The sequence below is a fragment of the Cyprinodon tularosa genome, unplaced genomic scaffold (genome assembly GCF_016077235.1).
Source record: "Cyprinodon tularosa strain WSP-4 unplaced genomic scaffold, ASM1607723v1 ctg204, whole genome shotgun sequence".
NCBI lineage: Eukaryota > Metazoa > Chordata > Actinopteri > Cyprinodontiformes > Cyprinodontidae > Cyprinodon > Cyprinodon tularosa.
This window is the reverse complement of record NW_024038751.1, coordinates 857,815-882,880: the sequence shown is the minus strand read 5'-3', so window position 1 is coordinate 882,880 and position 25,066 is coordinate 857,815. Positions and strand designations below refer to the sequence as shown.

Here is a 25,066-nt window from a genome sequence, read left to right as displayed (position 1 = left end):
TTGCTCAATCTGCTTATCCTTACTAATGTCCAACATTGGGTTGTGTGAGATTTCCTATGAAAAGTGAGCACAGACTGCTGGATTCAAAGCAGCTGATCAACACGTAGAGCAAAACCATGCAGCCCGTGGAATGTTCTGAGCTTTTGAGCATTTTTTCCCCCTGCTGCTCACAGATGAAAGTAAGCATTACTGTTTAAAATCCGATTACATCTCCATGCACACAGTGGAGTTTTACTCTACTTTTCCCTTCTCCTTAGATGACTAAACATTCCCTACCTTTATAAGTTTAACAAAACACTTACAGTAAGTCCATCTATGGGATTATAGCTCAAAATCTCAATGATTTCTTCACATATAATCAACAGTTTAGAGGCTCTGAAAGGATTGGTTAACCACAGTGAAATACCTCTGTCTCAGCCTGTCAGCTCAGGAGGGCAAACGTCCTGACCTGGTAGCTTTGGTTATTGTTGGGCTTTGAAACTCATCACTGATTGGTTCATTAAGTTTGTCAGAGGAAGATCTCCATTGTACATTTTTAGTCCTATGCAAAATGCCAGTCTTCATATTTCATAACATGAGCTGAAAGTTTGTTTTTTTATATGTAAAAACAGTTTTTTTTTTTTTTTTTTTATCACATATATAGCTGTGTGGTTAAAAAGGTGCAATAATTACTTACAGGTAACATTTGTGATTATTATCATCATAGCTTCTAATACCTCTGTTCTTATTCAAACACACACACACACATCTGTAGAGGACAAATAAAACACACAAGCAGTTGCCACTAAATAAATGAACTTACTTCAAAACAATCCAATAAAAAACAGCATAATTAAATAAAAAAAACACAAACAAACAAAATTTTCAATACATTAGTTTTTCATACACTGCTGAAAATAAAATAAAATGTGTACACTAAAAACTTTATTTACAAACAGACCGACAGACAGAGATAGGTAGATTTTTTTTAATTAAAACACTTTTTTTTAGATCTTCTGTTTCAATATGGCATGCTTGTTTTTTCTGTCTGACAGCAATAATAATAATATTAATAAGATAAAAAACCCAACGACCATAGATGACCAAAAAGGGGAAAATAGGCCAACAAACCCTTCTGCTTCATTTTTTTCTGATATTTTCTATGTATTTTGTCGTAAATAAAACTTAGACGAGTAGTTATTTTATCAGTGCTATAAACTAAATAGTGCATGCACAAATGCAACCAACAGGCGGACCTGTGCCATTCTTCAGGATGCGCTCTCCATCTCCAGACCTGAGGATATTCCTGTATCTCCTTGCCTTCCTAATTGATCCAAATTCACTTTCTCTGCTATCCCTAAAGACACAGCATGCAAAATAAGCTGCGAGAAAACACTGTGGAGTTTCTTCTCCTCTCTCTCTCTCTCTCTTGGACTAGTTAATGCCTAGTTGCTTTTCTGTCCTCACATCACACGAGTTTTGCGCCTCTGGAAGCTCGTCGGGAGCCAAACAGAACCACAGTGATGGCTCTCCCTGCAAGGATGTTATGATAGCCTATTACCATACGAGGAGATTTTTCTTTTTTTAGCGAAAACCAGCTTATCCGTTCATGCAAAGGTCGGGATGTTGGACGATAAATCCAAACTATGTGTTCCGTCTTTTTATATCGACAACCTGCTGGGGACCTCCGGCGGGGATTTGTCTGCAGGAAAGCGGGTGGAGAACCCCGGCTTCAGAGTTAGCGGCGCTGCACCCAGTTTGGTGGGCAAGGAGCTGGAAACAGGACTGTTTCCAAACGCTGGAGGTTAGGTCTCCTCTTTCACCTTTTTCACTAGATTGAAACAGCCATAAATCATCCGTTTCATTCGTTGCTCTTTCCAGGTTTATTCGTTTTTAAAGGCTTCATAGTTCAAATCAACATAATTACATTAATTTTGAGGGGAAGGACTCTATGGAAGAGAATTAGGGCCACTGAAAAACTAAAAAAAGTTAGCTGATTTTCACATTTTATTTCAGTTTAATATGGGAAAAACTTGTTGTTGACTTGTTTCTCAGAATCCTGAATCTCAGAATTCTAACTTTAATCTCAGAATTCAGACTTTTTTTTCCCCACAATCCTGACCTTAATCTGAGAATTCTTACCTTTTTTTTTTCACAATCCTGACTTTAATCCCAGAATTCTGACTTTTTTTTTTCCACAATCCTGACTTTAATCTCAGAATTCTGACTTTAATCTCAGAATCCTGACTTTAATCTCAGAATTCTGACTTTAATCTCAGAATTCTGACTTTAATCTCAGAATTCTGACTTTTTTTTTTCTACAATCCTGACTTTTTTCCCAGAATTCTGATTTTTTTTCCTCAGAATTCTTACTTTAATCTGAGAATTCTGGCTTTAATCTCCAAATTCTGACTTTAATCTCAGAATTCTGACTTTTTTCCCATATTAAACTGAAATAAAATGTAAAAATCAGTTAACTTAAAAAAATAAAATAAAATTAATCCTTAATCCTCTTCAGAGCTGTTTTATTCAATCAGTGTGGTATCCAGGGGTGAATGGCAGATGACAGCTGTTTTTTAAATGGGATGGGGTGGGAAATGGGGTCCAGCTGTCAGCCTAAGAGGTAAGACACCAACACCAAGTGTAAAAAAGAAACATAATTTGAGCATATTTATCATGCTGTGGTGATACAGACTGGGGTTGTTTTGCTCATTTGAGCAGGAAATAAAAAAAATCTATAGTGTTTTTATTCTTTTATTAGATTTCAAGTTAAGCATAGTAAATAATTAAATGGCTTTCTTATAATAATGATAAATTACAGTGAATGAAAATATTAACTTGTTAATTAAGTTATTAAATATTAATTAAAAACTGTCATAAGAGAAAAGTTTCTTTCCTGACATTAAAATTAAAGTTAAGCTAGTTTTCTGACATCAGTAATGTTAGAGTCACTTTCTACCACATCACTTTTCACACATGGATATTTTTTTTGTCACTGAAAATAAATACCACGTTGTTATAGTACATTTAAAAAGCCTAATATTGTCCCCCTTTTAGCTTTTAAGCCTTCATCACACACAGTTTCCATATTTTGCTTCACTTCAACTTAGAAAAAAAACTTTTAAAATGTTTGAATAAGTCTAACTCAGCAAGTTTTTAAAAATACACTTACATCACATGTCAATTGGAATTAAATCCACATCCTTTCTAAATGTATCAAAATCTGCTGAATATACAAAGTCTGCTTCAATGGCTACTGTTAAGAGTTTGTTTCATATAATAAAGGTTAAGTGTTCTGAATAAAACAGCTTACTATTGGTTTTTTCCACTGTGACAATGCAGATAATTATATCTAGGGAGAAGGAAACAGTGGAGACTGTCCAATTCAGACAACATTTGTGTTATAATAAGATAATGAAATGGCCCATCAACCCTTAAGTGTTAAGTGTTTTCAGTAATTTCTCTTTGCAGATAAACAAACCAACACTCCAATTAGCTGCTTTTATTCAGGGAAGTTGGGTACCAAAAATATTAATTATTTTTAGTTTTTGACAACACACTAGTTTAAACCACCAAGGCACTAAAATAACGCGTTTTTTTTTTTTTTTTTTTTTTACTTTTTAAAATTCAATCTTACTAGTTATGATTTTTTTTTTTATTAGTTTTTTTTTCTGTCCCTTAAAAGAAATAAATAAAAACGAATTAGTGTTAAAAACTTTAGACAAGTTCAAGTTGACCTCATTTTTTTAATCTACTTTTATAAGCTGGAAAATGAAACTTATTTTTCCATGAGAGTTTAGCTTAAGATGTGCCAATTATTGGCAACCACTGCCTCAGGGTTAAGAAGCTTAGCTTGCTAACTAGCTTTGACTTTAGCATTAGCGCTGTTTCTAAACTTGCTAAAGTTACATTCAAATTTCAGGACTTGCTCCTGTTCAAAAAAGTTCTCAGCCACAATTCCTCAGCCGCATGTGCTGGACACCTCTAAAGAAAACAGCTGCTTGTGAAAAGCAACTGCTAATGAATACAACTGCTTGCAACATCAATAAAGTTGAAGTTGTAAACAGTAAGTTCTGGTAGGATTTATTACCCAAATAAAAGTAAGATTTGCAGTGCAAATTTATCCATTATTGAAAATTTGCAAATTGAATGGCTAATATTTAAAACATTTCAAATTTCCCTTTATAATTCTCTTTATCTGCTGTGTTTTTGAACCCAAAGTTTTTTCAGGTCCACATATAATGTGAGATTGTTTTGCTGTTGTTGAAGGTTTTGTAGCAGAGCTTCATGGGCTCAGCATTTCAGATGAACAGGGGGCCCATGGACCAACAGTTCAAGGAGATTTCCAAGCTTCATCAGACTCAGCCGAGGAGAGCGATGAATCAGGGAAGAGAGACAGCAGTCTCACTAATGACAGAAAGGAAAAAACGAAGCATCCCTCCTGCAACCGAGGAGATGATATAGGTAAGATAGGTAAGTTAAAGAACACCAAGGAGGTGAATCTCTTTTTTGTTTACAAAAAAACTGTGTCTTCAACTTTCATATTGGCTACTCTGCAAAAATACACATTTAAGGAATTTTTATAAAAAATAAATAAAATATATATATTTTTTTTGCTCTCAGGTGAGGTGAAAATGCTGCGGAAGAAGAAGACCCGCACCGTGTTCAGTCGTACTCAGGTCTTCAAGCTGGAGTCCACCTTCGACCTGCAACGTTACCTAAGCAGCACTGAGCGAGCTGGGCTGGCCGCCTCGCTGCAGCTCACAGAGACGCAGGTCAAGATCTGGTTTCAAAACCGAAGGAACAAATGGAAACGTCAGATCACCACCGACATGGAAACCAGTGGCGCCCTCGCACCGTACACTTCCCACAAGGTCGTCAGAGTTCCTGTGGTGTACAGACAGAACATTGGCATGCCTGTGACTCTGACCAGCCTACCTCAGGTGTCATCACCAATTATTGGGCTCTCAGATCCCATCACCTTTCCAATGACTGGACACCACCTTACCCACCCAGTGATGTTCATGTCACAACAGATGACAGGACTAGTATGATGTATGATTGGAAATAAAGAGAAAACACTAGAAATTCAAACCAACCAATATACCGGTAGATGCCCTGAACTTTTTCACGAAACTCTGGGATTATAATTTCTTCTGGATATCTTTTTCTAATAAAGGCAACACAATCCCATCAAGGTTTTTTTTTCCCCAGCTAATATATCAAGTCTTTTCAAAGGTTAAGACCTATGAGTGAAGATCGTGTATTTCATTTTTTCACATGATAGAGGTGGCCACAAAAGTTCTATTTTTGATTATCGTTTTGCTTTTATGGCTTTTTAACAGAAATAATTTTGTTGAATTGGGAACAGTACAACTTTCAGCTGCAATGCTTGTTAATTATTTAGCTCAGACCTTAAAATGCTGGCAAACAAAGTTTCTAATGTGCCAGAAAATGTTACATTAATAAATGGTTTATGGAGTATGAACAAATAACTCAATGACACAGACTGCAAAAGCACAGTTCTCATCCAGATGTTAAGCAGTGGACTTTTCTAAGTGGACTGGAATGTTGTCTGTCTTTCACATGTAAGCTAACAGTGCTGATTTTCTTTCAGGGAGAAGTACATGGCTCTCAGCCATGGGCTCCATTTTGTTATAGGTTATCACCGGTCAAAAAGAAAAAAATCCCCACATATTTATGTTATTTATAACCCAAAATTAATTTTCTGTTCTGGTTGGAATGTCCATGTACTGTTGCTTGGGTTTCATGCTGTGTGGAGCTCTGTGCAAAATCAAACTAAACTAAGGGGACATGTTCTTACTTTATCAAGAAAATCTGGAATCTTTAAAAATCTGAAATATAAAATACATAGTCCGGTCAGACTTCAATGTGATTAATCTACAATGAACATAAATTCTTTATAAAACACTTAAAGGTATGGTTTAGGATTTTGGAAAGTTTTTCAAAAGACCAGCCCTCTCCACTTTAGAAAAAAAATGCACATGAACAACCCTGTACCCACTTCTGAGAGGGACTGCCTAATAAATGCTTGCAAGAGCGTGTACGAGCCCATTTCTCCTCGTGCAGCTCTATTTAAAAGTTGCCGTCTGCATCGCTCATACAAGCTTACTTTCCAAAAGCAGATTTGTGATTTTTCCACAATGTCAGACTCACCACCGGTAAGTGAAAAAGGGGACGAGCACATAGGACGGCCTTATGTAAACATGATTGACAATTAGGTGTACCACCTATTTTGATGATCCACCCAGAAAAACAACATCCTCCACTATACCTTTAAGCAGGGGCAGATTTAGGAAATTTGGGTCCCTAGGCAAAGACAGGCAGGGGGCCCTCTGATTTGAGAATACGGCACATCAAAACAGACCCATTATACAGATACAGAAATATTACTAGATTAGACATACATTATTTGTTCTACGTTTTGTCCCTCTGTTCTTCTCTCTTTTCTTGTTGTTTTCTTATCTATGTTTTATACTCAGCTGACTTTTCATGCTGTCTCAAATGGAATGAAAGATTTTTTCCAAGCACTAAGCACACTTAGCTGATTGCTTCTTCCTGTGTTTCCATAACACAGTCCTTCTTGTCACTGTAGACAGGCCATGATCTGTTAATCTGTTCTCCATTATTCATTAGGATTAAATAATAGCTGCATGAGTAATAACAGCAGATAAGATAAAGTAGAGCAGGAAGTCGGGTTACCAATCAACTTGCTCTGGAGAGCAGAGTTCGGTGCTTTTATATGTTGTCTACAAAGTCTCGAGTAGCAGAAAAAGTTGCTAGATTTGGCACTAGGTGCCATTTTTTAAATGAAAGTGCTAGAGGGGTCTAAATAGTCACTAAATATTATGAAAGAAGCGCTAACTTTGCAACACTGCTCTTCGCATCATTTGTTTTCAAATGGTTTGCTGCGTTCTGATGGCATTTTAGCGAAAGGATTTTTATCAAAAAACATAATTAATGTGCACAAATAAGGAATAGTTGCATTAAACATACATATAAACAGAGTTTTATGGGGCCCCCAGGAACCTGGGGCCCTAGGCAACTGCCTAGTATTGCCTAATGGTAAATCTCGCCTCCCTGCCTTTAAGCATGTACAGTATGTCCCTCCAAGTATGACGTACAACAATCACACATCCTCTAAGGGTTACTTCTAGCTGGATTATATGTCGTTTCACAAAGCATCAATCTTTTCCAACTGGTTTCTGACCAAATGAAAGGGTTCACTGTACTGCAGTGGCTTACAGTCAAGAAATCTTAATCTAACTTTGGGTTCTTTTGTGGTAAATTCATGTTATTGAACGGCTGTCTTCAAGTCAGGAGCGACTGCTTGGAACTATCATGACACTATGGACAACAGCCTTTGTAAGTATTTTCCAATTCACAAACTATTATTTTGTTGTTTTTTGTTGCACGTCACCACTGGAAATAATGTTGCACATTTTGATATCAAAGACATTAAATGCACTTTTCCAATGATGATTTCATTTATCGAAGGATTAAACTTATTCAAATCAACCAGGCTCAATCTGAGAAAAGTGTATTACTCATTTGTTAAATTGTAGATTTACAATGATGAACATTGTTGTGAACCTTTTTTTAATTCACAACCAGCAAGCCTGAGCACAGATTGAACTAAGATTACATCAACATGAAGTTGAATAAGGTATCCCCACAGAAAAGGCTTAAGCTTAAAAATGAACCCACCTGAAGCCGAAAGCCAAAGAAGGAAGCGAGAAATAGGAATTAAACACTGAACTCAGGAGATTAAAAAAAGGTGTTTGTGTGGACCGACAACTGAGTAACAAGTAGTGTGTATAAAATCCACAATAAATTCTACAGCTTCTAAAATGCAATCGAAAATAGGCTGGTAGGGTTATTCTCATAGGGCTATAAAGGAGAAGCCGCAGGGGTTGGCAGTCGGTTTCCAATTTAGTTGGCTTCACGGCTGCTTTGTCGTACCCCTAACCAACAAAGAAACTTATCTTATATACTCAAACCCGACTTTGTCAGGGGCTGAGATAGGAATGTTTAAAGGCAGACCATGTGACCCAAAGAGTCGACGCATATGAGTCATTTTAAATGATTCCTCAGGCCAATATACAACACTTTACACTATCAGTGCTATAAGCGGGGCTCCCCTCTTGAAATACCGCCTATATAAGTTGGGAGAAGATGTACTGTCGAACATATAGCTTTATGGCCACAGGCTCTTATATCGTCATGGAGATGACGCTTCTGATCTACTATTTTTCCACCGGCTCGACTACTGGTCATGGCATAGGCAATGAAAAAGTTTAAACTTTCTGAGGAGGCTAAAAGAGTCGATCTTGGTAAGTAAACGTGAAAGGAATCATGCATGAGAAAAAACAAGAGTCGATCTTGGAAAGGAGTGTGTTCGTTAAAGAAGAAGCCGAGTGCAAAACTGATTCTCTTTTCTCAACTTTATTATTAGACTAGTAAGTAAGTAAGTAAGTAAGTAAGTAAGTAAGTAAGTAAGTAAACTTTATTTGTATTGCACTTTTCACAGAAAAAGTCACAAAGTGCTTCACATGATAACATAAAAACAACACAAGTAAAAACAGATAAAATGCAATAAAAGCTATAATAAATAAGGGAATAAAACAACACGCTATGTGCTTTGGAAGGCTAGTGAAAACAGGTGTGTTTTTAGCTGCTTTTTAAAGATATCCACCGAGTCCAGAGAGCGCAGGGACAGGGGGAATTCATTCCAAAGACTACTAAGTTAACACTTTGCCGCTAGTATAGTTATATATCTATGTTAGTATTTTCCATGTTTAGTAGAAGCAAAATATGGTCAGTTAGAGGTCTAGCGCCCCTAGTGGCCAAAAATTATACATTGTGCCTCTCTAACTGTAGAGTACTCACAGAGGGGTTAAATATCCTAAAAAGCAACACTTATTTGCTCAATATGCAGAAACTCCAAAACAGATCTGGAAAAAAAAGTTTATGTGCATCTGGGAAGGTTGCCCGCCTAGCAAAATGACTCCAAGAACAGAGCAACAGCTCATCCAGGAGGCCACAAAAGAATCTAAAATTATAGTTATGTCTCTGAAGGTTTGTCTTGAGTTGGTTAAGGTTAGTGTTAAGACTACACGCTAAGAACGAGGATGGAAAGAAATGGCATTCATTGATGAGTACCAAAGGATAATTTTTTTTAAAAAAAGTTCCCCAAAAGTAACATAACCTAGCAAGTTGAATTTCAGCACTAGCACATTTGCCAGAAAACTAACCTACTACCAAAAAGTTGATGTTGAAAGAAAATGAAGATATTCTGTTGATTGAAATAAAAATAAAAAACATTTCAAAGGTGCTCACACTTTTATATAACAAAACATTTCAGAAAAAAATATATTATGGCATCCTTCACAGTGGTGCTATGCTGCTTTATGATGTGGATGACTTGCCCAAATAGATTAAACCACTTTCTACTGGAAAATCCTGACAAGAATGTTTAGCCATCAGTACTTGAGGCAAAACCTAAACTATAGGTCCCAAAAAAGGAAAACAAAAGAATAAAGAATTTTAGAGTGACATAAGTTTGACTTGTCAAAATTAAAACTGTAATTCAGTTTAGATGCTGTGGCATAACAATAACTGGCCATACAATCTTAAAAAGCTTCCACTGTATCTAGATTTTAACATTTTGCTGATAAAAATGGACTAGACATCCTGAAAAGATATTTGATGAGAGTTTTTGCCATCAAGGGCAGCATAAACAACTTAGTTAGAGTTTGGGGGCAGTTTACTTAATAAATGCAGTTTAAAATGGAGCACTGATCTTTACAATTCCTATTGTCACTATGGAAAGCAGAAACAGAGGAGAAAGAGAAAAAGAACAGAGAACACCCAAGGAGGTATTCAGGAAAATCTCCCAACATGATCTGCAAAGTCCAAATTATTGATTGCTCTGATTTGGATTAATTAATATAATTTGAGAGATTCCTGAGATAACTTTAATGCAGAGGTCATCTGTTAAATAAATTTACTTTATTGCGACTATTTATCAATCTGAATGCAATATTATTAGTCTATATAGAGTGGCCTACTGAGGCACACATTCTCCTTACATTTGTGGCAGACCTTTGTACATGTTTAGTAACATATGTCAAGAAACATGCATGCAAGCATTTGATGATGTAATAGAGCATCCATTTGGTATGAATGAGATTGTATGCAAAATAAAAAAATTATTCAAGCAATGTAGCTCAGATTTCAGGGCTATAAAGTTCTTAAAGAAATATTCAAAGAAAAAAATGAATATTATATCTCTATATTTATACAGACTGAACTATTCTTTATAATGTCTTCAGTTTGGCTTTAGAAAATCAGAACACCTTTGAATATTGATGGTGCATTTTATTGCACTAACACTGAGCTCTGAGTGAAAAAAAAGCTGAAATTTGTTTGCATTGTTGGAGAGAAAAAAAATCAAGCGCGCATAAATTTGCATCAATGAAATAGAAGTTGGAGGCTACAATATGGCGAGCAGACGTGAACGCTGATCCCGCCTCTCGTCGGCTTCCACGCAGCCACCAATCAGAGGCTGCAGATCCCGCAGCCTTCCGGGATCCCCGGCTCCTGTTCGCCCCAGTCTCCGCTGTGGAGGAGAGCGATGCGGCTCGGAGAGTCCGGAGAGGTCGGTGAGTGTGGAACCCAGCAGGAGCGCATGAGATGCCCGGGAATATGAGCAAAGAAGACGGACCGAGTCGGAGCTCATGTTTTACTTTCACCATCGACAGCATCTTAAACCTTAAGCAGCGGCAGGACTGTGCGCGTTTGGACGTTTTAAAGGACACTGAGTGTAAAAATGATTTTCAGAGATGTCAGGAAGTGTGGGACGTCCCGAGAAAGCAGCACATCGATGAGACAGGTGACTCACGTGTTTATGCTTCTAACAAACAGAAAATGTTTTATTTTTTATTTTGAGCACATGCGATAGACTAAGGGAAATCAAAAGTGCGCGTTAGGCTTAAAACAGTGTCGCCTCTATCCACAGATAATCCCGCAGCCCGTTCAGCGGATCGGGGGAAGACCAGCGCGTCACCCACCGATCCATCCTCTCCGGGTGCGCACATTGCGCACGGTCCGGAGCACCAGCCGTCTGCCGCCGACACCAAAGCCACGGTCAAGAAGAAGACCCGCACCATCTTCTCCAAGAGGCAGATCTTCCAGCTGGAGGCCACCTTCGACATGAAGCGCTACCTGAGCAGCTCAGAGAGGGCATGCCTCGCCAGCTCGCTGCAGCTCACGGAGACCCAAGTAAAGATTTGGTTCCAGAACCGCCGCAACAAGCTGAAGAGACAGCTGTCCACGGACACAGAGAGTCCGCTGGGCGCGGAGCATTTCACTGAGGGGGGGAAAAACACGCAGTTGGCGAGTTTTTACAAAGACAGCAGCCTGCTGGGCGGATGTTTGTTACCGATGCCTTTCCCCGTCGTTTATCCGACTGCGAACGCTGCGCCTTACATCTACTTCTCCAACTCTGGCAAATATTTTGGCCTGTTTGATACAGACTGATGTTTTCTTTTTTCTTGGACACTACGGGCGACAATCATCTGCGATCAGCATATTATTCTATTACTTTATTTTTTGTATTTTTTGCGGCCGCTTTGGGTATTTTTGTTGAACATACATCTCAAAAATGCATGTGCCACTTTTATTATTATTATTATTATGACTATTATTTTTATTATTATTATTATTGAATGGCGTTTAAAATCATCAGAGCAAGGATTATATCGCATCAAGTCTCTCTGATTGAATGTACCAAGTGAGAAATCAGCTTTCTTACTGCGCGGTACTTGTGTGCGTTTTTGCGCGCGCGATTCTGAACTTCTGTATTTATATAACGACTTATTGTTTAGTTTTTTTCAACGGTTTATGCTCACTTGACCTTCAATAAGACTATTAAACTGTGAACGCAGTTTTGATCATGAAAACAAAAGGTTTTGCAATTAAAAGTGGAATATATGCAATCCATACAGACACTGAACGGAAATAAAAAAAATTACTATTAAAGCTTTTTTTTGTAGTTTTTAGGTAATAAGTTGAAGGATTTTTTTAAATATAATTTTTATAATCTAAAAATGCTGTCTGCAAACTTTACTAAAAGCAAACTCCAGCCATTTTAAAGGTTTTCTGATTTACTGAAAGCCTGGTACTTTGATATAGATCTGTGCAGCCAAATATGTTACAGAGGACAGTTTATTTTACTGTTCCGAAAGAGAAGTCCGTAAATACTTCAAATAAAATGTAAAGCAAATAAAAAATAACAAATATTTCTTTATACTTATGCATGCGTTTTTACTGTGATCTGCATTTTTGAGTTTGTTCAAACTTTACCTGTCACAAGTCTATTAGAAATAAGCTCTAAGAAGCTTTTTATTTCATTAAATTATTGATTGAATACTTAAAAAAAGCAATTTTGTGGAAAATTGACATAATCTTCAAAAATCATTAACTTTTGTATACATTTAGAGATTCATATGGAGTTTTCAAAGTAAGGTAGAAAAGTGAAAAGGGTTTAACAAAGTTAGAATATTAACCAAGACAGATGTAGAATAAAAAAAAATTCTGTGATTTTATTAAATTATTTATTTGCATAAAAAACTGTGTCAGTTACTAACAACAGGTTGGAGCACTTTTTTATGGTAGATTTGGCTTTGAGTAACTTCAGCCACCTGTGTCTAAGTGCTAAAAATAAAATGATGTTATTATAATTAGTCCTCCAAATTCTGAATCTTTAACTAAGCTTTTTAATTTCCAGTAACTGATATAAATACATATTCTGATTTAATGTCTTTTTGGGGAGAGAAACAGCTAACTGTGTCACCTTTCATGATAACTCCATTAATGTTAATGCTTTTTGTTGTCTACAGGGTGTAGATTTTTATGCTGCAGCAGTAAATCTGTGCTATCTAGAGAAAAATGAAGAGCGTGGTCCTTAAGGTGGTCTAAGGCCATTTATATTCCAATTAGCTGGTATTTTATGGAGTTTAAGTGTGAGTTTGTTTATGTTGCCAATACGTGTGTGCACAAAAGGGTGCAGAAAAACAAACTCCTAATCACTGTTTCTCTGAGTTATGCATCACTAAAGAAACACCGAGGGATTGAGCGAAATGTGTGTTTAAGCAGATTCACCTCAGTGCCTCTACACAGATTTTTTTTCTCCTTTTTCTCTGATAGGGCCCGGCAAGCTGCACTTTACTCAGTGTTTCCGGGTCACTTCCCCTCTCAGCGCTGGAGCCTGTCGCTGCTTTCTCCCTGTCACAGCCATTCAAGGCCCTGTCACCATTAACCTGCTCATTCACCCACTTAGTCTGCCTGCAGATCGCTTGTTGTTTCTGCTGAATTCCAGTCTTTTACCTTTGCTAGAGCACACTCTCAACTTTTGCTAAAAGATAAGAAAATTGTTTGTCTGGTGTCAAACTGGGGCTAATTGGAGCATATGGGGGTGATTTAAAAGGTAAGAAATTGTAAAAGAAAAAACAACAAATAATTTGGTTTAACTTTTTTTTTTTTGGACAAATGTTTTGATAACCCACATGTTTCTTTAAATACTGCATTATACACAATACTACAACAGAAAAAAAGTGAACAGATTGTATAACCCGGCAAAATTGTTGACTGCTTAAAAAGAACTAAACCCACAGCCATCATTGTCTAAACCACTGACAGGGAAAGTGAATACACCCCTTAGTGAAAATGTCCAAATTGTGCCAAATTAAACATTTCCCTCCAAGGTGTGATTAGTGTTACAAGATCTTATGTATGAATGGGGAAGCAGGTGTATTAAAGTTGATATTATTGCTCTTGCCTTCTCTCATAATCACTGGGAGTCCAACATGGTACCTAATGGTGAAGAAGTATCAGCTGCCCTTGCTTCACTACACCTGATTTCCACTGATTGCTGATTAACATGCTTCTGGTGAATGGCATTCATCAGGAGGTTGAAATATGCAGGGGAACTTTTGTGGACCAACCTTTGACACCCCTACTTTACATAAAGATAGAGGAACAACTGGGAGAGGAGTACAAAGATAAGTGAGTGCTGCATACAGTAGAGCACAGTGGTGGTGGTATCATGGTTTGCAGACTTGATGAGCATTGCTGGCTATTGGAAGCTACAGCTCATTGTGGAATCCATGACTGACCATAAATATTTAGAAATACTGAAGCAGAGTTTGATCTGCTCTACTTGAAAATTGGGCAGGAGGTTAGTGTTACAAAATATTATCCCCCCCCCCCCCCCACCCACCCACCCACCCACACACACCCAAAAAAAACCTCACAAACGGTGCTGAACGGGTCAAGCAGGTGTTCAAACCAGCTACATTTTAAAACAAGGTGACGACGCAGAAGATGACTAGAGGCCATCAACCTGTGAAGTTCTTGTGAACTGCCTGCTCAAACAAGTTAAGGTTCATGCATAATATCATTTTAGAAAAAAAATGGTCATTTTCACATAAGTGTGTATTCTCTTTTGCTGACATCAGGAGAACAGGAAATTTACCCTACAAGCTGTACACTGACTGATTTACATTAAATTAAAGTGTCATCTTTTCAGTGTTGTATCCTGAAGGGATATAAAAAGATATTAAAAAAAATGAACTTACTTTGGCCCGCTACTGCATACGCTACAAGAAAAATAACTTTTCATAAACACATAAATTCGTCCAGGTCTAGTTTACAGCGTATGACCAAATGCACTTTCCCTATCATATTTTTTCAATTGACTTTATTAGAATAAAATGCACAACATATAACTTTTGTCCACTAGGGGCGCTAGACCTGTAACTGCCTGTATTTTGCTTCTACTAAACATAAAAAATATTAGCAAATATATATGACTGAATACTAGGAGCTAAGTGTTAACAGTGTAATAATAATGTTGAGAAAACAGACTCGGCTTTACATCTGGTTTCTTTCTTCAGCCTTCGCCAACGAACAAACTCCTTTCCATGATCGATTTCAAGAGGGGAGCCCCGCTTGTAGCACTGATAGTGTCAAGCACTTCACATTGATTGAGGAGTCATTTAAAATAACTCATATGCATCAACTCTAGTCACAAAGTCCGCTGAGTGTGTCTTTAAAAAAACAAACCAATCAGCATTCTACTCCAGCTAGCTTTAATTGAACAGCTGAGGTCAAATATTTTATTAATTATTTTGTTGTCTGCTTTTCATACATGTATTTATATGAAGTTTAAATGAAAAGCAACTCTAACTCTCCTAGCAGGTTCATTTATCAATTTAGGCTGGAGGTAATTTTTAATCTACAGTTTTCTCATCTTTATTGACAGCCCTATTAAAAATGTGCATATGAGACATATATTAAGTTGTTTATTTGTTTTTATCTGAACATTTTCCTAAAAGTGTCATCACCGGGCACTTGGGTGTTGGGCCTCAGTTAAAACCTGCCAGACCATCCAGAGTGTAAAAAGTGTTTTTTTTTTTTTATTGTTTAGGCTTCTCAAAGAGCATGATTTTGGTCTTCCTACTTGATTTACGTAATTTGTGGAAGGATGCGAATATTAGCTCAACTTGATATCATCTCTAACCTTGGTAAATTCTTACTCTTTGAGTACGAAACAGGGAAAAAATTGTGAACGAATCATGGCAGACTGCTTATGTTGCTGACGCTACACCCATATCAACACGCATACACACAGGTCAAACTGTGTGTAACCACGCAAGAAAAACCATGGGACATGAAAATTGGTCCTATTGTATTTATTTTTTCTCTTAAAAATGATAAAATATTAGTTTATAGTTTATCTACCATGTATTTTACATATACAATTTTTTTTAGAAGAATTGGTTTCCTTTAGAGCTAAAATTGTACTTACATATTATTTTAGTGGCGTAACCTTATAAAATGAATTATGTGAGAAAATGTCTTTGGTGCAGGAAAACTTATATTTCTATAAACCAAATCACATTAGTCACATTCATTGAAACTCTTGAATTTAATTTGAAATCTAAATTGATTCACTAGTAATAATCACCAATATGTTCATTAGAGCACAAAGACCTTCTGATTTGTAGAGGAATAAATATAATGTGGCACAAAGGCCTATTGACACTGAAAATACAAGCAAGTCAGATCCACAGCTACGGAGGCATAACTACTACTTTAAATTTGCCTCCCTTGACCCATTGATCTACTGTATTGTCAATAGTGCAATAATACCCCAAAAATATATAAAGCAATGTTTATGTTACTAATGTTTATAGTGCAGTGGTAAAGCAGGTGAAAAGAAACAAAAAAGAAAAACCTTTAAAGCTCCTCACTAAGGAACTGCAGCAAAGAGCATCCGTTTTTTTGCCAAGTATCCAAAAACAAAAAGATACTAAGGGTGTTGTGAACATCTTTAACAGAAGTGTCAATAACAATGGAATTATGAAACTGGAATTGGAAACTATAATATAATAATGTAACTCAAATTTTTAGGTAATTATAAAATCCAAGCGTCATAGAAAGAGAAAAAAAGAACCGTAATGTACACTATGTCATGTTTTAGATTTTTAGATAAAGAAATCTTCAAGACTAAATATCATTTTTGCCACAGTGGTAATATTACCAAGCTTTTCCAATTGAATTTATTGAGTTTATTGAGTATTGAGTTTTGTGAATTCTGTCATAACTCCAAGTGTTTTAAAATCTTGTGAAAACCTTTAAACTTAATTTTTTCCAGTCCAACTACTTTCTAGAATTTTTATTTTATCATGAATTTAAACCATTCAGAAATACATTCTATAACAAAATAAACTAAACTAGATGATGCAAAAAAAAGTCTAAAATTTTTTACCTTGTATTTGCTTTGCTGATCAAGAATTTTACATCTGACATTGTTACTCCTTGTATTTAAAACTTGAGGGCGCACACTGTGTACTATATCACTTCTAAATGTAGCTGGATCACCAGGCATAAGGGAAATAATTATTAATCAATAATCTAAACTTTTAAATGTGAATTTGATTATTAAACTGTCATATTCCTATATTTATATTTGAGTTGAGGGTATTAAAAAAAAGCCCCTTGATATTTTTCTTTTGATTCAGACTGGTAAAAGCTATGCTTAAAATGTCGGTGCAACAATATTTTTCATAAAGCTGTAATTATAAGTTGTTAAACTGTTGTTGTCTGCTGATAATACATATTGCAAATGTTTTGATCAAGGTTGTAATAAGGTTTGTATTTGCAAAACTATCCTAGTGTGGGTTACAGTGTGTAAGTTTGAGTGTGTGTGGACGGTTAGTGTGGATGCTGGATGGTGTTTACAGTCGCCAGACTTCCTGACTCTCCCACTGTCGGCCACTTGTGAACACAGCTTTGGCTCTTTGCTTCTCAGTGCTCTCTCATCTGCAACCGCAAGGTTCAAATGACCCCACCGGCTGCTCACAGTCTGCGCCGAGCCAGACTGAAACCCCACAGCCTCATCTGTCACAGGCGAAAAAAGATCCATTAAAATCTGGGTTTGATAGTTTAGACAGCTAAGGGCTGGAGTCTCTGTGTGCTTATTTGGAGCTATTGATCAGTGGGAAATGTTGTGATGTAGTTTAATACCTGCAATTAACTAATTGTGATTAGTAAAAGCAAAGATTGTTTCAAGAAAGAAGTCAAACCTTGTGGTATTTTGGTCTCATTTACTTTAACATGTTTTTCAACTTTTAATCATGAGCCACAAGGCACATGGTTCTGATATTATGTAAAATGTACAGTATGGATAAACATTGTGTATTAGTACACCTTTAGCAGGAATCCTCCTGGTAAAAACTAAACTTTCAACAGTGTAAAAGACTAACACATTTGCTTTATTTCTTTAAAAGTTGGTTAAGCTCCGTTGTGTAGGATTGGGAAGCGTCAGAGGCGTACTCTACTTTTTCAAAGCTGCAATAGTTGCTCAAAAGTAGGTTTAGAATTAATAGACCTTTTTAAAACAGGATTTTGTTTTGATCTCTCATCTTTCTCATGCTGGAAGGGGGAGTTTGTAGCAAGGTTTTCTTCAGAGGTTGCTCTGCATTAAGCTCTATTTATCTTCCCTCGTCCTGTTGAATAAACCTACAGTACTCTCACAGGACGATGTTGAAACCACCATCTTTCTCTATGTGATTGGTGTGTCCAGGGTGATGTTTGGTAATTGTCTTTCTCTACACAACGGGCTTTGCCTTTAGAATAGAGATAGACCCATACAGGTGTTATAAGGCGGATATTGATAATTTTGACATAAGTCTAACCGATCCCTCATATGTGCTGCCGAAATTTTGGGGCCGATTCTTGAAGCAGATATTGCCTTTTCTTCCTGATGCCGATAATAAAAATAGCCCTAAGATAAAAAAAAAAAATGTAAACATGTCTTAAAATAAAAAAAAATGAACAATTATTAACAAATAAATAAAAGCAGCAGTGGATCCTAAATGGAGGGAATGCCATACATCAGCTTTAAATGACTCAAACCATGGCTGCTGAATGCAGCAATGACTCGACAAATGCACCCATTTGTTGATACAGATACAAGAAGAAAACCTGAACAACTGCCAAAAATATTGGCCGGCTATCCTTCTACTATAGGCCAGACTGTTTTGTTTTCATTTGAGCAGCTTCCTCTTCCATATGACTTCTGAGGAGTCACTTAAATCAAGTCATTTAATCCAGAATCAGAATTAGAATCAAGTTTATTGCCAAGTAGGTTAGTACTTAAAAATAATTTGACTTGGTGTTGATGGTGCAGATATATCTATATATATAGATATATAGATATATATAAAAAATTTCACAAATCATATATATACAAATAATCCGTATATATATATATATATATATATATATATGCAGACAAATTAGATATGCAGATATTTATAGAATATAGATATATTCTGCATCTCCTTCCTGGCTTATAATTGGATTAATTAATTTAGCTCATAATTAAATTGCAAATGGGATTTTGTTTTTATATATATATAGATTTTTTACCTTCACTGTAAAGGTCGATTTAAAAGAAAAATGCAGATGTTTTTTTTTTTTTTTTTTTTTTTACCAATTAAAATGAATTGGCCACACTGAAATAAGATAACGGAGATGTTTCATTCTTATTTTAAGCACTCATACCACTTAGACAAAAGTTTACTGACCTATTTATATCATGTGTAAATAAACGTATTTAAGAAAATATTATACTTTTACTTCACTTTTTGCATTGCAACTCATCCATTAAGACCTGTTTTGTGCCAATTGCTGCCCATTTAAAAGAGTCTGTCTGAGCTGTGGATATCTGCAACTCCCCCAGAACGACCAAAAAATAGGTTTAAATCGGGGGCAATTTTAGCTTTGTCCGGTTTTTATGAAATAGTTTCATATTTTTTAACTCTTGTGGTTTAGACTGAATAATCTGTAGTTTGAGAACAACCGCTACGCAGGGAATGTATCTCAGTGGTAGAGCCCATGCTTCATGTATAAGGTCCTAGGTTCAATACCTGGCATCTCCAATCAAGAGTGGCCTGTGTGGGTCCTTAGGCAAGACCCTTCATGCTAATGCCTACTTTGTAAGTTTCTTTGGATAAAAGTGTCTGCTAAATGCATAAACATAATTTATTCTGCTGCATTCTTGAAGTATGTTTTTTTATGAAAGTTTTGTACTTGTGCATTTGAATAATGATGAGACTGTTTATTTGATTTGTTTAAATGAGCTTGAAGAAGGGGTAAAATACTTGGGAGGTAAAGCTACAGTCCCCACTTTCAGTTTACGCTTTTCTACCTTTGAAAAGATGGCTTTCTTCATCTCTTTCTCAAACCATCTGTCCCTTTGGTTTAAGATCTTAATAAAATTATCATATTTAACTGAGTGTCCTTTGATCACCCGCAAAGCAACCAAGCTTTTCTCTGGTAGATGTTTCCTGCCCTGTGTCATACCACTAACATTTGAACATGATTGAACAGGACAGTGTGAGACTCTCAAAGCTTGTGAAATTATTTCATAGCACAACTGTGCTCCACACTTTTCTTTCGTATTCCGTAGTCTCTGTGATGCCCTTTGCTCCCTAATGTTTGTTTCTTTTTGTTTTTATTTTCTCAGTTCTTCAAAGAACTGTTGAGTTTATGCTAAGATTAAATGGCAAACATTGGGTTCTGTTTACTAAATTAGGTGTGTTCTGAACAGAATTGGTTAAACTGGATTTTACCGTGGTGTATCAAAGAGAAGGGGACCATACACAACAGCACTTCACCATACAAGCATATCTTACATTGCTCTAACATTTGATTCTTATAAGATACATTAAATCATTTTTTTTGTAAGATTAAAGAATGTGAACAATCTCAAACAAAATAAGCACTTTTGCAACATATTTTTAAATATTGTAAATAATTAAAAATAGAAATATTCAGACAAGAGTAATTAAGGTGTACAAGAGATTTCTTCCATTGAGCTTTGGGTATAAATCATTCACGAATAGATTTTTCTTAATAAGACGAGAGCTTTGGGATAGTTGCTAAACAGCTCTGATGATGAGCCACACAGCTACAATTACATAACTGGGAAGCAACAGCTAAAAAACATAAAGCTGTTTAGCCTGGAGCTTTCAACATGCATTCTCAGATGGGATTTGTAATGACTACCAATTATGTTTTATGATGCCTAGAGAAAGGCTGGATCAGCTCCAGCTACTAACTACCATGACTCAACTTAATGGTGTGTTAGACTAAACCTTAATTACTGCAACACACTGCAGTGTAAAGGCTATTAAGTCAAATTTAAGCACAGATTGTACAAATGCTGGGTGGTGTCAAAAAACCAAGAGACATATGTTAAATTATCAACATACAGTACTAGGCTTTTGTCTACAGTCAAAACAAATATATGTATTGTAAGATTAATTTACCAAAAGGTAAAAATCTGCAAAGGAATTTAATTATCTGGAAACAAGTCTTTATCTGAACAAGTGGTTGTAAATATTTTTTTTCTTTTTAGTTGTGCAGAAAGGAAAGTGCAGGTATTCAGATTTTTTTCCTCCACATAGCATTTGTAAAAATAGTTAGCCCTCTTAAGATTTCTTTTGTTTTGTCTTTCTCATTAGAAAAAACACAATATATTTTATATGGTATGATATCAGTTCATACTTGAGGGGAAAAAAATCAAAAGGAAATTATGAATTTATGATTTAAGGGAAAAAATATTCAAAACCTACTCAACCTATTGTTAAAAAAGGAAACCCCTCTTATATTAGAAGGTTGATTTTAAATAGAATCACATCAAGGCCTAATTTAACGAAATTCATGGTATTAACATCTGTAAATGTTTTCTTTAGTTCCAAAGCCATTATTAAGGTTGATCTAAATGAAAAGCATTACCCTTAAATGAAGAAAAAACAGAATAGTGAGTACCTGGCAAACCAAATATACCAGTACATAGACATCCAAATAACCTATAAAAAGGCCTCAATTACTTCAGTAAAGGTCCAACTTCATGATTCGACAATAAGAAAGAGAGGCTTGGTCAAAGACAGACGTAAGCTAAAGGGAAAGCTCTTGATGTTTCGGTTTGGTCTACATTCCGACATTTCGAATCTGGATCATGACCAAAAGAACGAGATCCCAGATACAAGCGGCTGAAATTAGCCTTCTCCAAAGGATATCTGGGAAGTCCCCTAGAGGTAGGGTGAGGTGTTGGTCATTCGGGAGAGGCACGAACTCCACATCTAGAGAGGTCAGCTGAGGTGACTCTGACATTAGTCCTGGATGCCCCATGGATGCCTCATTTGGGAGGTGTTCCAGGCACGTCTTATCGTGCAGAATCCTATTGGAAAGTTCAAGGAAAGAACCAATACTGACTAAAGGAAACCTAGGTGTGTCTCACATTTATCAACATCCCGCTGATTCCCAAAATTTGGGGGGGAATTACCCTGTGAACTGATTCGACAAAAGTGGAACACATTGAAAAGGATGCGTTGTTGTACATCTATCCAAAGATAACACATCATTTCAGAAAAGCAACATTACACTGACATTCAGAAATGGAGGCAGTGTGTTTAACGACCTGAGCAGCTTGCTATAACTTGTAAAACCAGAGAATATGGACCTTCCCAGGGAAGACTTTTCAAAACATGTACAAAATGTGCCCAAGAGTAACTTTTTTCCCTATATAGATAATTATTCAGATAATTGTTTTTATTTTTACTCAGGTTAAAGGTCAAAGCTACATATTCACCAAACTAAAAATCTAGAGTAGTACAGAATAAAAAATGGTAAAAAATTATTTGGGACATTTTGATGGGTCCAGAATATGTAAGTATTTACTTCTGATTTTGATGCCGACATCGATATGAAAGAATTCTGCTCCAACAGGAACAGTAGGTTGAATTTACCTGACATGGAGCTCAGGTACAGCCATATCCTAGTAGCTTGGTGATAGCTCTCAGAAATTGAAGCCATTTCTCAGATTCAAGCTAAGAATAAAATAAAATATACAAACACACACACACACACAAAAGAAGCAAAACAATAACAAACACTGCTCAAGCTTTTGAGCTTTGGTGCCGTCTTAAGAGAGCAATGGGTCTCCGAATTCTTGCAGAGGTTGTTGATTTTCTTCTGAACTGTTAAGTTGAATGTTTAATTTGGTGAACATTAGCATTACCAAACCTGGCAACTGGTTGGCAAACAGTACAGACTGACCAGGAAAAGCTAAACTTGTAGTTATTTTAAACACTAAACGTTTTAATAACACTTCATGTATTGCTGTTTAACATTTATACAATTAACCAATAAGGCAAAAATATTGTCCTTATTATTCTAAATAACATATTTTAAAATGAAATTTTTGTATTTATTTATTCATCTTATCTTAATGATTGTTGTTTATTTTAAGTTGCCTAAGTCAAAAACATGGTGAGGGTTTTCCATTGATAGTTTTACATCTTAAAAGGACAGAGCCATGGATAGATTTTCAGCAATCCTTAAGTATCCTGACATTGTGACATTGTGATGAAAATGGCCACTGTTTTACTTTAGCAAGTTTATGACTACACAGAGGTACATTTAATTTCTTATTAAATAATTTCAATTAATATGTATATATTTTTCATTTTATCTGATCTCTGACATCCCTGTAAAATCTGTAGTTGTCACAAAGCTGTGCTTTGGTGGTTTGTTCAAAGAGCTCAGTGACGTTGCACTTTACAACATAAACAACACCCCATTCATTATGACCCGTAACTGGATAGCAACTGCTGGGACCAGGACGGTCCCATCAGGCTTTCAAAGGGCTTATTGATCCATTAATTTCGTCGGCTTTAGTGGTCTGCAGTGACATGGTGCCTCTGCAAATTGAATAGGGGCTCAGGGATTCCAATGACCATATCTGATGAAAAGGTCCTGCATGAGTGTAATGACACAAATAAAGCCAAAGGTCATCCCTCTTCTTCCTCCAGGAACTTCTTCACTTTGTGAAGAAATATCTTTATTAGCTGCAACAATTTCTAAGATGTCAGAGCAGTGAACAGTGGCTAAAAAAAAAAAGTTTTTAGAAGAGCCAGATGTCCAGTGAAAGAGAGGGAAAGACAGAATGTAGCGTCTACAATTTATTCTTAGGCAACCCCTAGATGATCATCTATTCTCTGCAACAATGCCAATATACTTCAGTTTCTTTAATTGCGCAAACCCAGAATCTACCAAAAGGCTAGAGACCAGATTCTGCTGCATGGATCATTTTGCTGAAAAGTACCATAGTGGGGCTGTGCAGTGTGTAGCGCTATTGCCTTCTAGCAAGAAGGTCCTGTGTTCAATTCCTGGCCCTTGAGTCATTCTGCATGGAGTTTGCATGTTATCCCTGTGCATGCATGTGTTCTCTCCAGGAACTCTGGGTTCCTTCTAAAGGTCAATTGTTGTCTCCAAAATTGTCTTCACTGTAAGTGTGTGCTGCATGGTTGTATGCAGTAGAAGATGGGGGTGTAGATAGCTACCACACAATTTTGATGTAAATGTTATCATTTACTGTAAGAAGTCCTCTTCTCCTCCACAATGTGCACAAGTGTGACTTGGCCACTTCAATTCAAAGTGTTTTAAACAGCTTAGACATGATATAATTTTCAGCCAAGTGAGGGCTCAGCAATGTCCAGCAATCAAGGTGGCCTGAATAAGTGAAATATAATGCTGGTTTTGGATAAACCAGGGCTTTATTTTCAATTGCCTAGTGGGGCTCTGGAGCTGCAAGCAGATGGACCAAGGTTGATTTAGGACATTTGGTTTTAAATTAAAGTGGGGGCAGACAAAGCATTAGGCAACCATGTTTATTTCTTTTCTTTTTTTTTTTTTTTTTACAACCTTTACACTAAGAGGAAAACTCTCAGCAATTTCACTTTAATTTCTTAGTCATAGAAATTCCATTTAATCCCTACAAGTAGTTTATACCTGTGTAGTGTCTTTCGGTTTTTATTTTAGCCTGCTTTGTGCATTGTAAATCTTTGTTAGGGAAATATAATTTCTTATTAATACTAGAGGTAACTATGTCAAGAATTATACCTTCATGTTAAAATGGAGATTAAGGGACTGTCTGAATTTTGACAGATCATAAAGCTGATTGGTTAATGCATGCTTATATAAAAGAATTTTGACCTACACTAATTTCAAACTCATACTAAGTGCATTTTTTTATATTTGCATACATTTCTGTGTGTCCATTGTGGGGTCTGGGGGGCCATTGGCAGCCTTTGAAAGGAGCCCTACGATAAATGGCCCTGATGAAAATTGGCCGTAAATGTAACATTTTTTAAGAGAGATTTTCAATGACAAATTTCTATATTTTTAAATAAAGTCAACTTTGTTAAATCGAAAGGATTTGTCTTTGTTTTATTATACATATCTAAACAGAATTGCAAAACACCCCCTCTTTCACATAATACTATTATCCTGTTTCCTAAACCATTTGCTAGCAGATGTAGATGTATATGTCTCCAGGGATATGAGATGCTGTGTTGTCCCTCGGTATGACAACAGGTCATATCTTTGTGGCTCTGAGATGAAAAGCTCTGACCTTCAAGGGCACAGC

General features: G+C 36.3%; 2 protein-coding genes across 3 annotated transcripts; both read left to right on the top strand.

Moving 5' to 3' along the window:
• Positions 1-1,255: 1,255 nt before the first annotated feature.
• LOC119783399 (homeobox protein HMX1-like) lies at positions 1,256-6,130 on the top strand. 2 transcript variants are annotated; one of them, XM_038284903.1, is made up of 3 exons: positions 1,256-1,783; positions 4,249-4,443; positions 4,603-6,130. In XM_038284903.1, the coding sequence occupies exons 1-3, from the start codon at positions 1,603-1,605 to the stop codon at positions 5,031-5,033; spliced, it is 807 nt and encodes a 268-aa protein (XP_038140831.1). In that variant the 5' UTR covers positions 1,256-1,602; the 3' UTR covers positions 5,034-6,130. The 2 variants fall into 2 exon arrangements, with proteins under 2 accessions (XP_038140831.1, XP_038140830.1); XM_038284902.1 differs by having other exon boundaries at positions 4,249-4,452.
• A 4,452-nt stretch (positions 6,131-10,582) lies between these two features.
• LOC119783394 (homeobox protein HMX2-like) lies at positions 10,583-12,300 on the top strand. The gene is made up of 2 exons (XM_038284897.1): positions 10,583-10,894; positions 11,021-12,300. The coding sequence occupies exons 1-2, from the start codon at positions 10,696-10,698 to the stop codon at positions 11,539-11,541; spliced, it is 720 nt and encodes a 239-aa protein (XP_038140825.1). The 5' UTR covers positions 10,583-10,695; the 3' UTR covers positions 11,542-12,300.
• Positions 12,301-25,066: the final 12,766 nt, after the last annotated feature.

Excerpts from the sequence above, each read along its gene's own strand:
- LOC119783399 (XM_038284902.1), top strand. The coding sequence starts at position 1,603 with ATGTTGGACGATAAATCCAAACTATGTGTTCCGTCTTTTTATATCGAC. Across the intron at positions 1,784-4,248 it reads ACTGTTTCCAAACGCTGGAG|GTTTTGTAGCAGAGCTTCAT; the intron begins GTTAGGTCTCCT and ends CTGTTGTTGAAG. Across the intron at positions 4,453-4,602 it reads AGATGATATAGGTAAGATAG|GTGAGGTGAAAATGCTGCGG; the intron begins GTAAGTTAAAGA and ends TTTTGCTCTCAG.
- LOC119783394 (XM_038284897.1), top strand. The coding sequence starts at position 10,696 with ATGCCCGGGAATATGAGCAAAGAAGACGGACCGAGTCGGAGCTCATGT. Across the intron at positions 10,895-11,020 it reads GCAGCACATCGATGAGACAG|ATAATCCCGCAGCCCGTTCA; the intron begins GTGACTCACGTG and ends CTCTATCCACAG.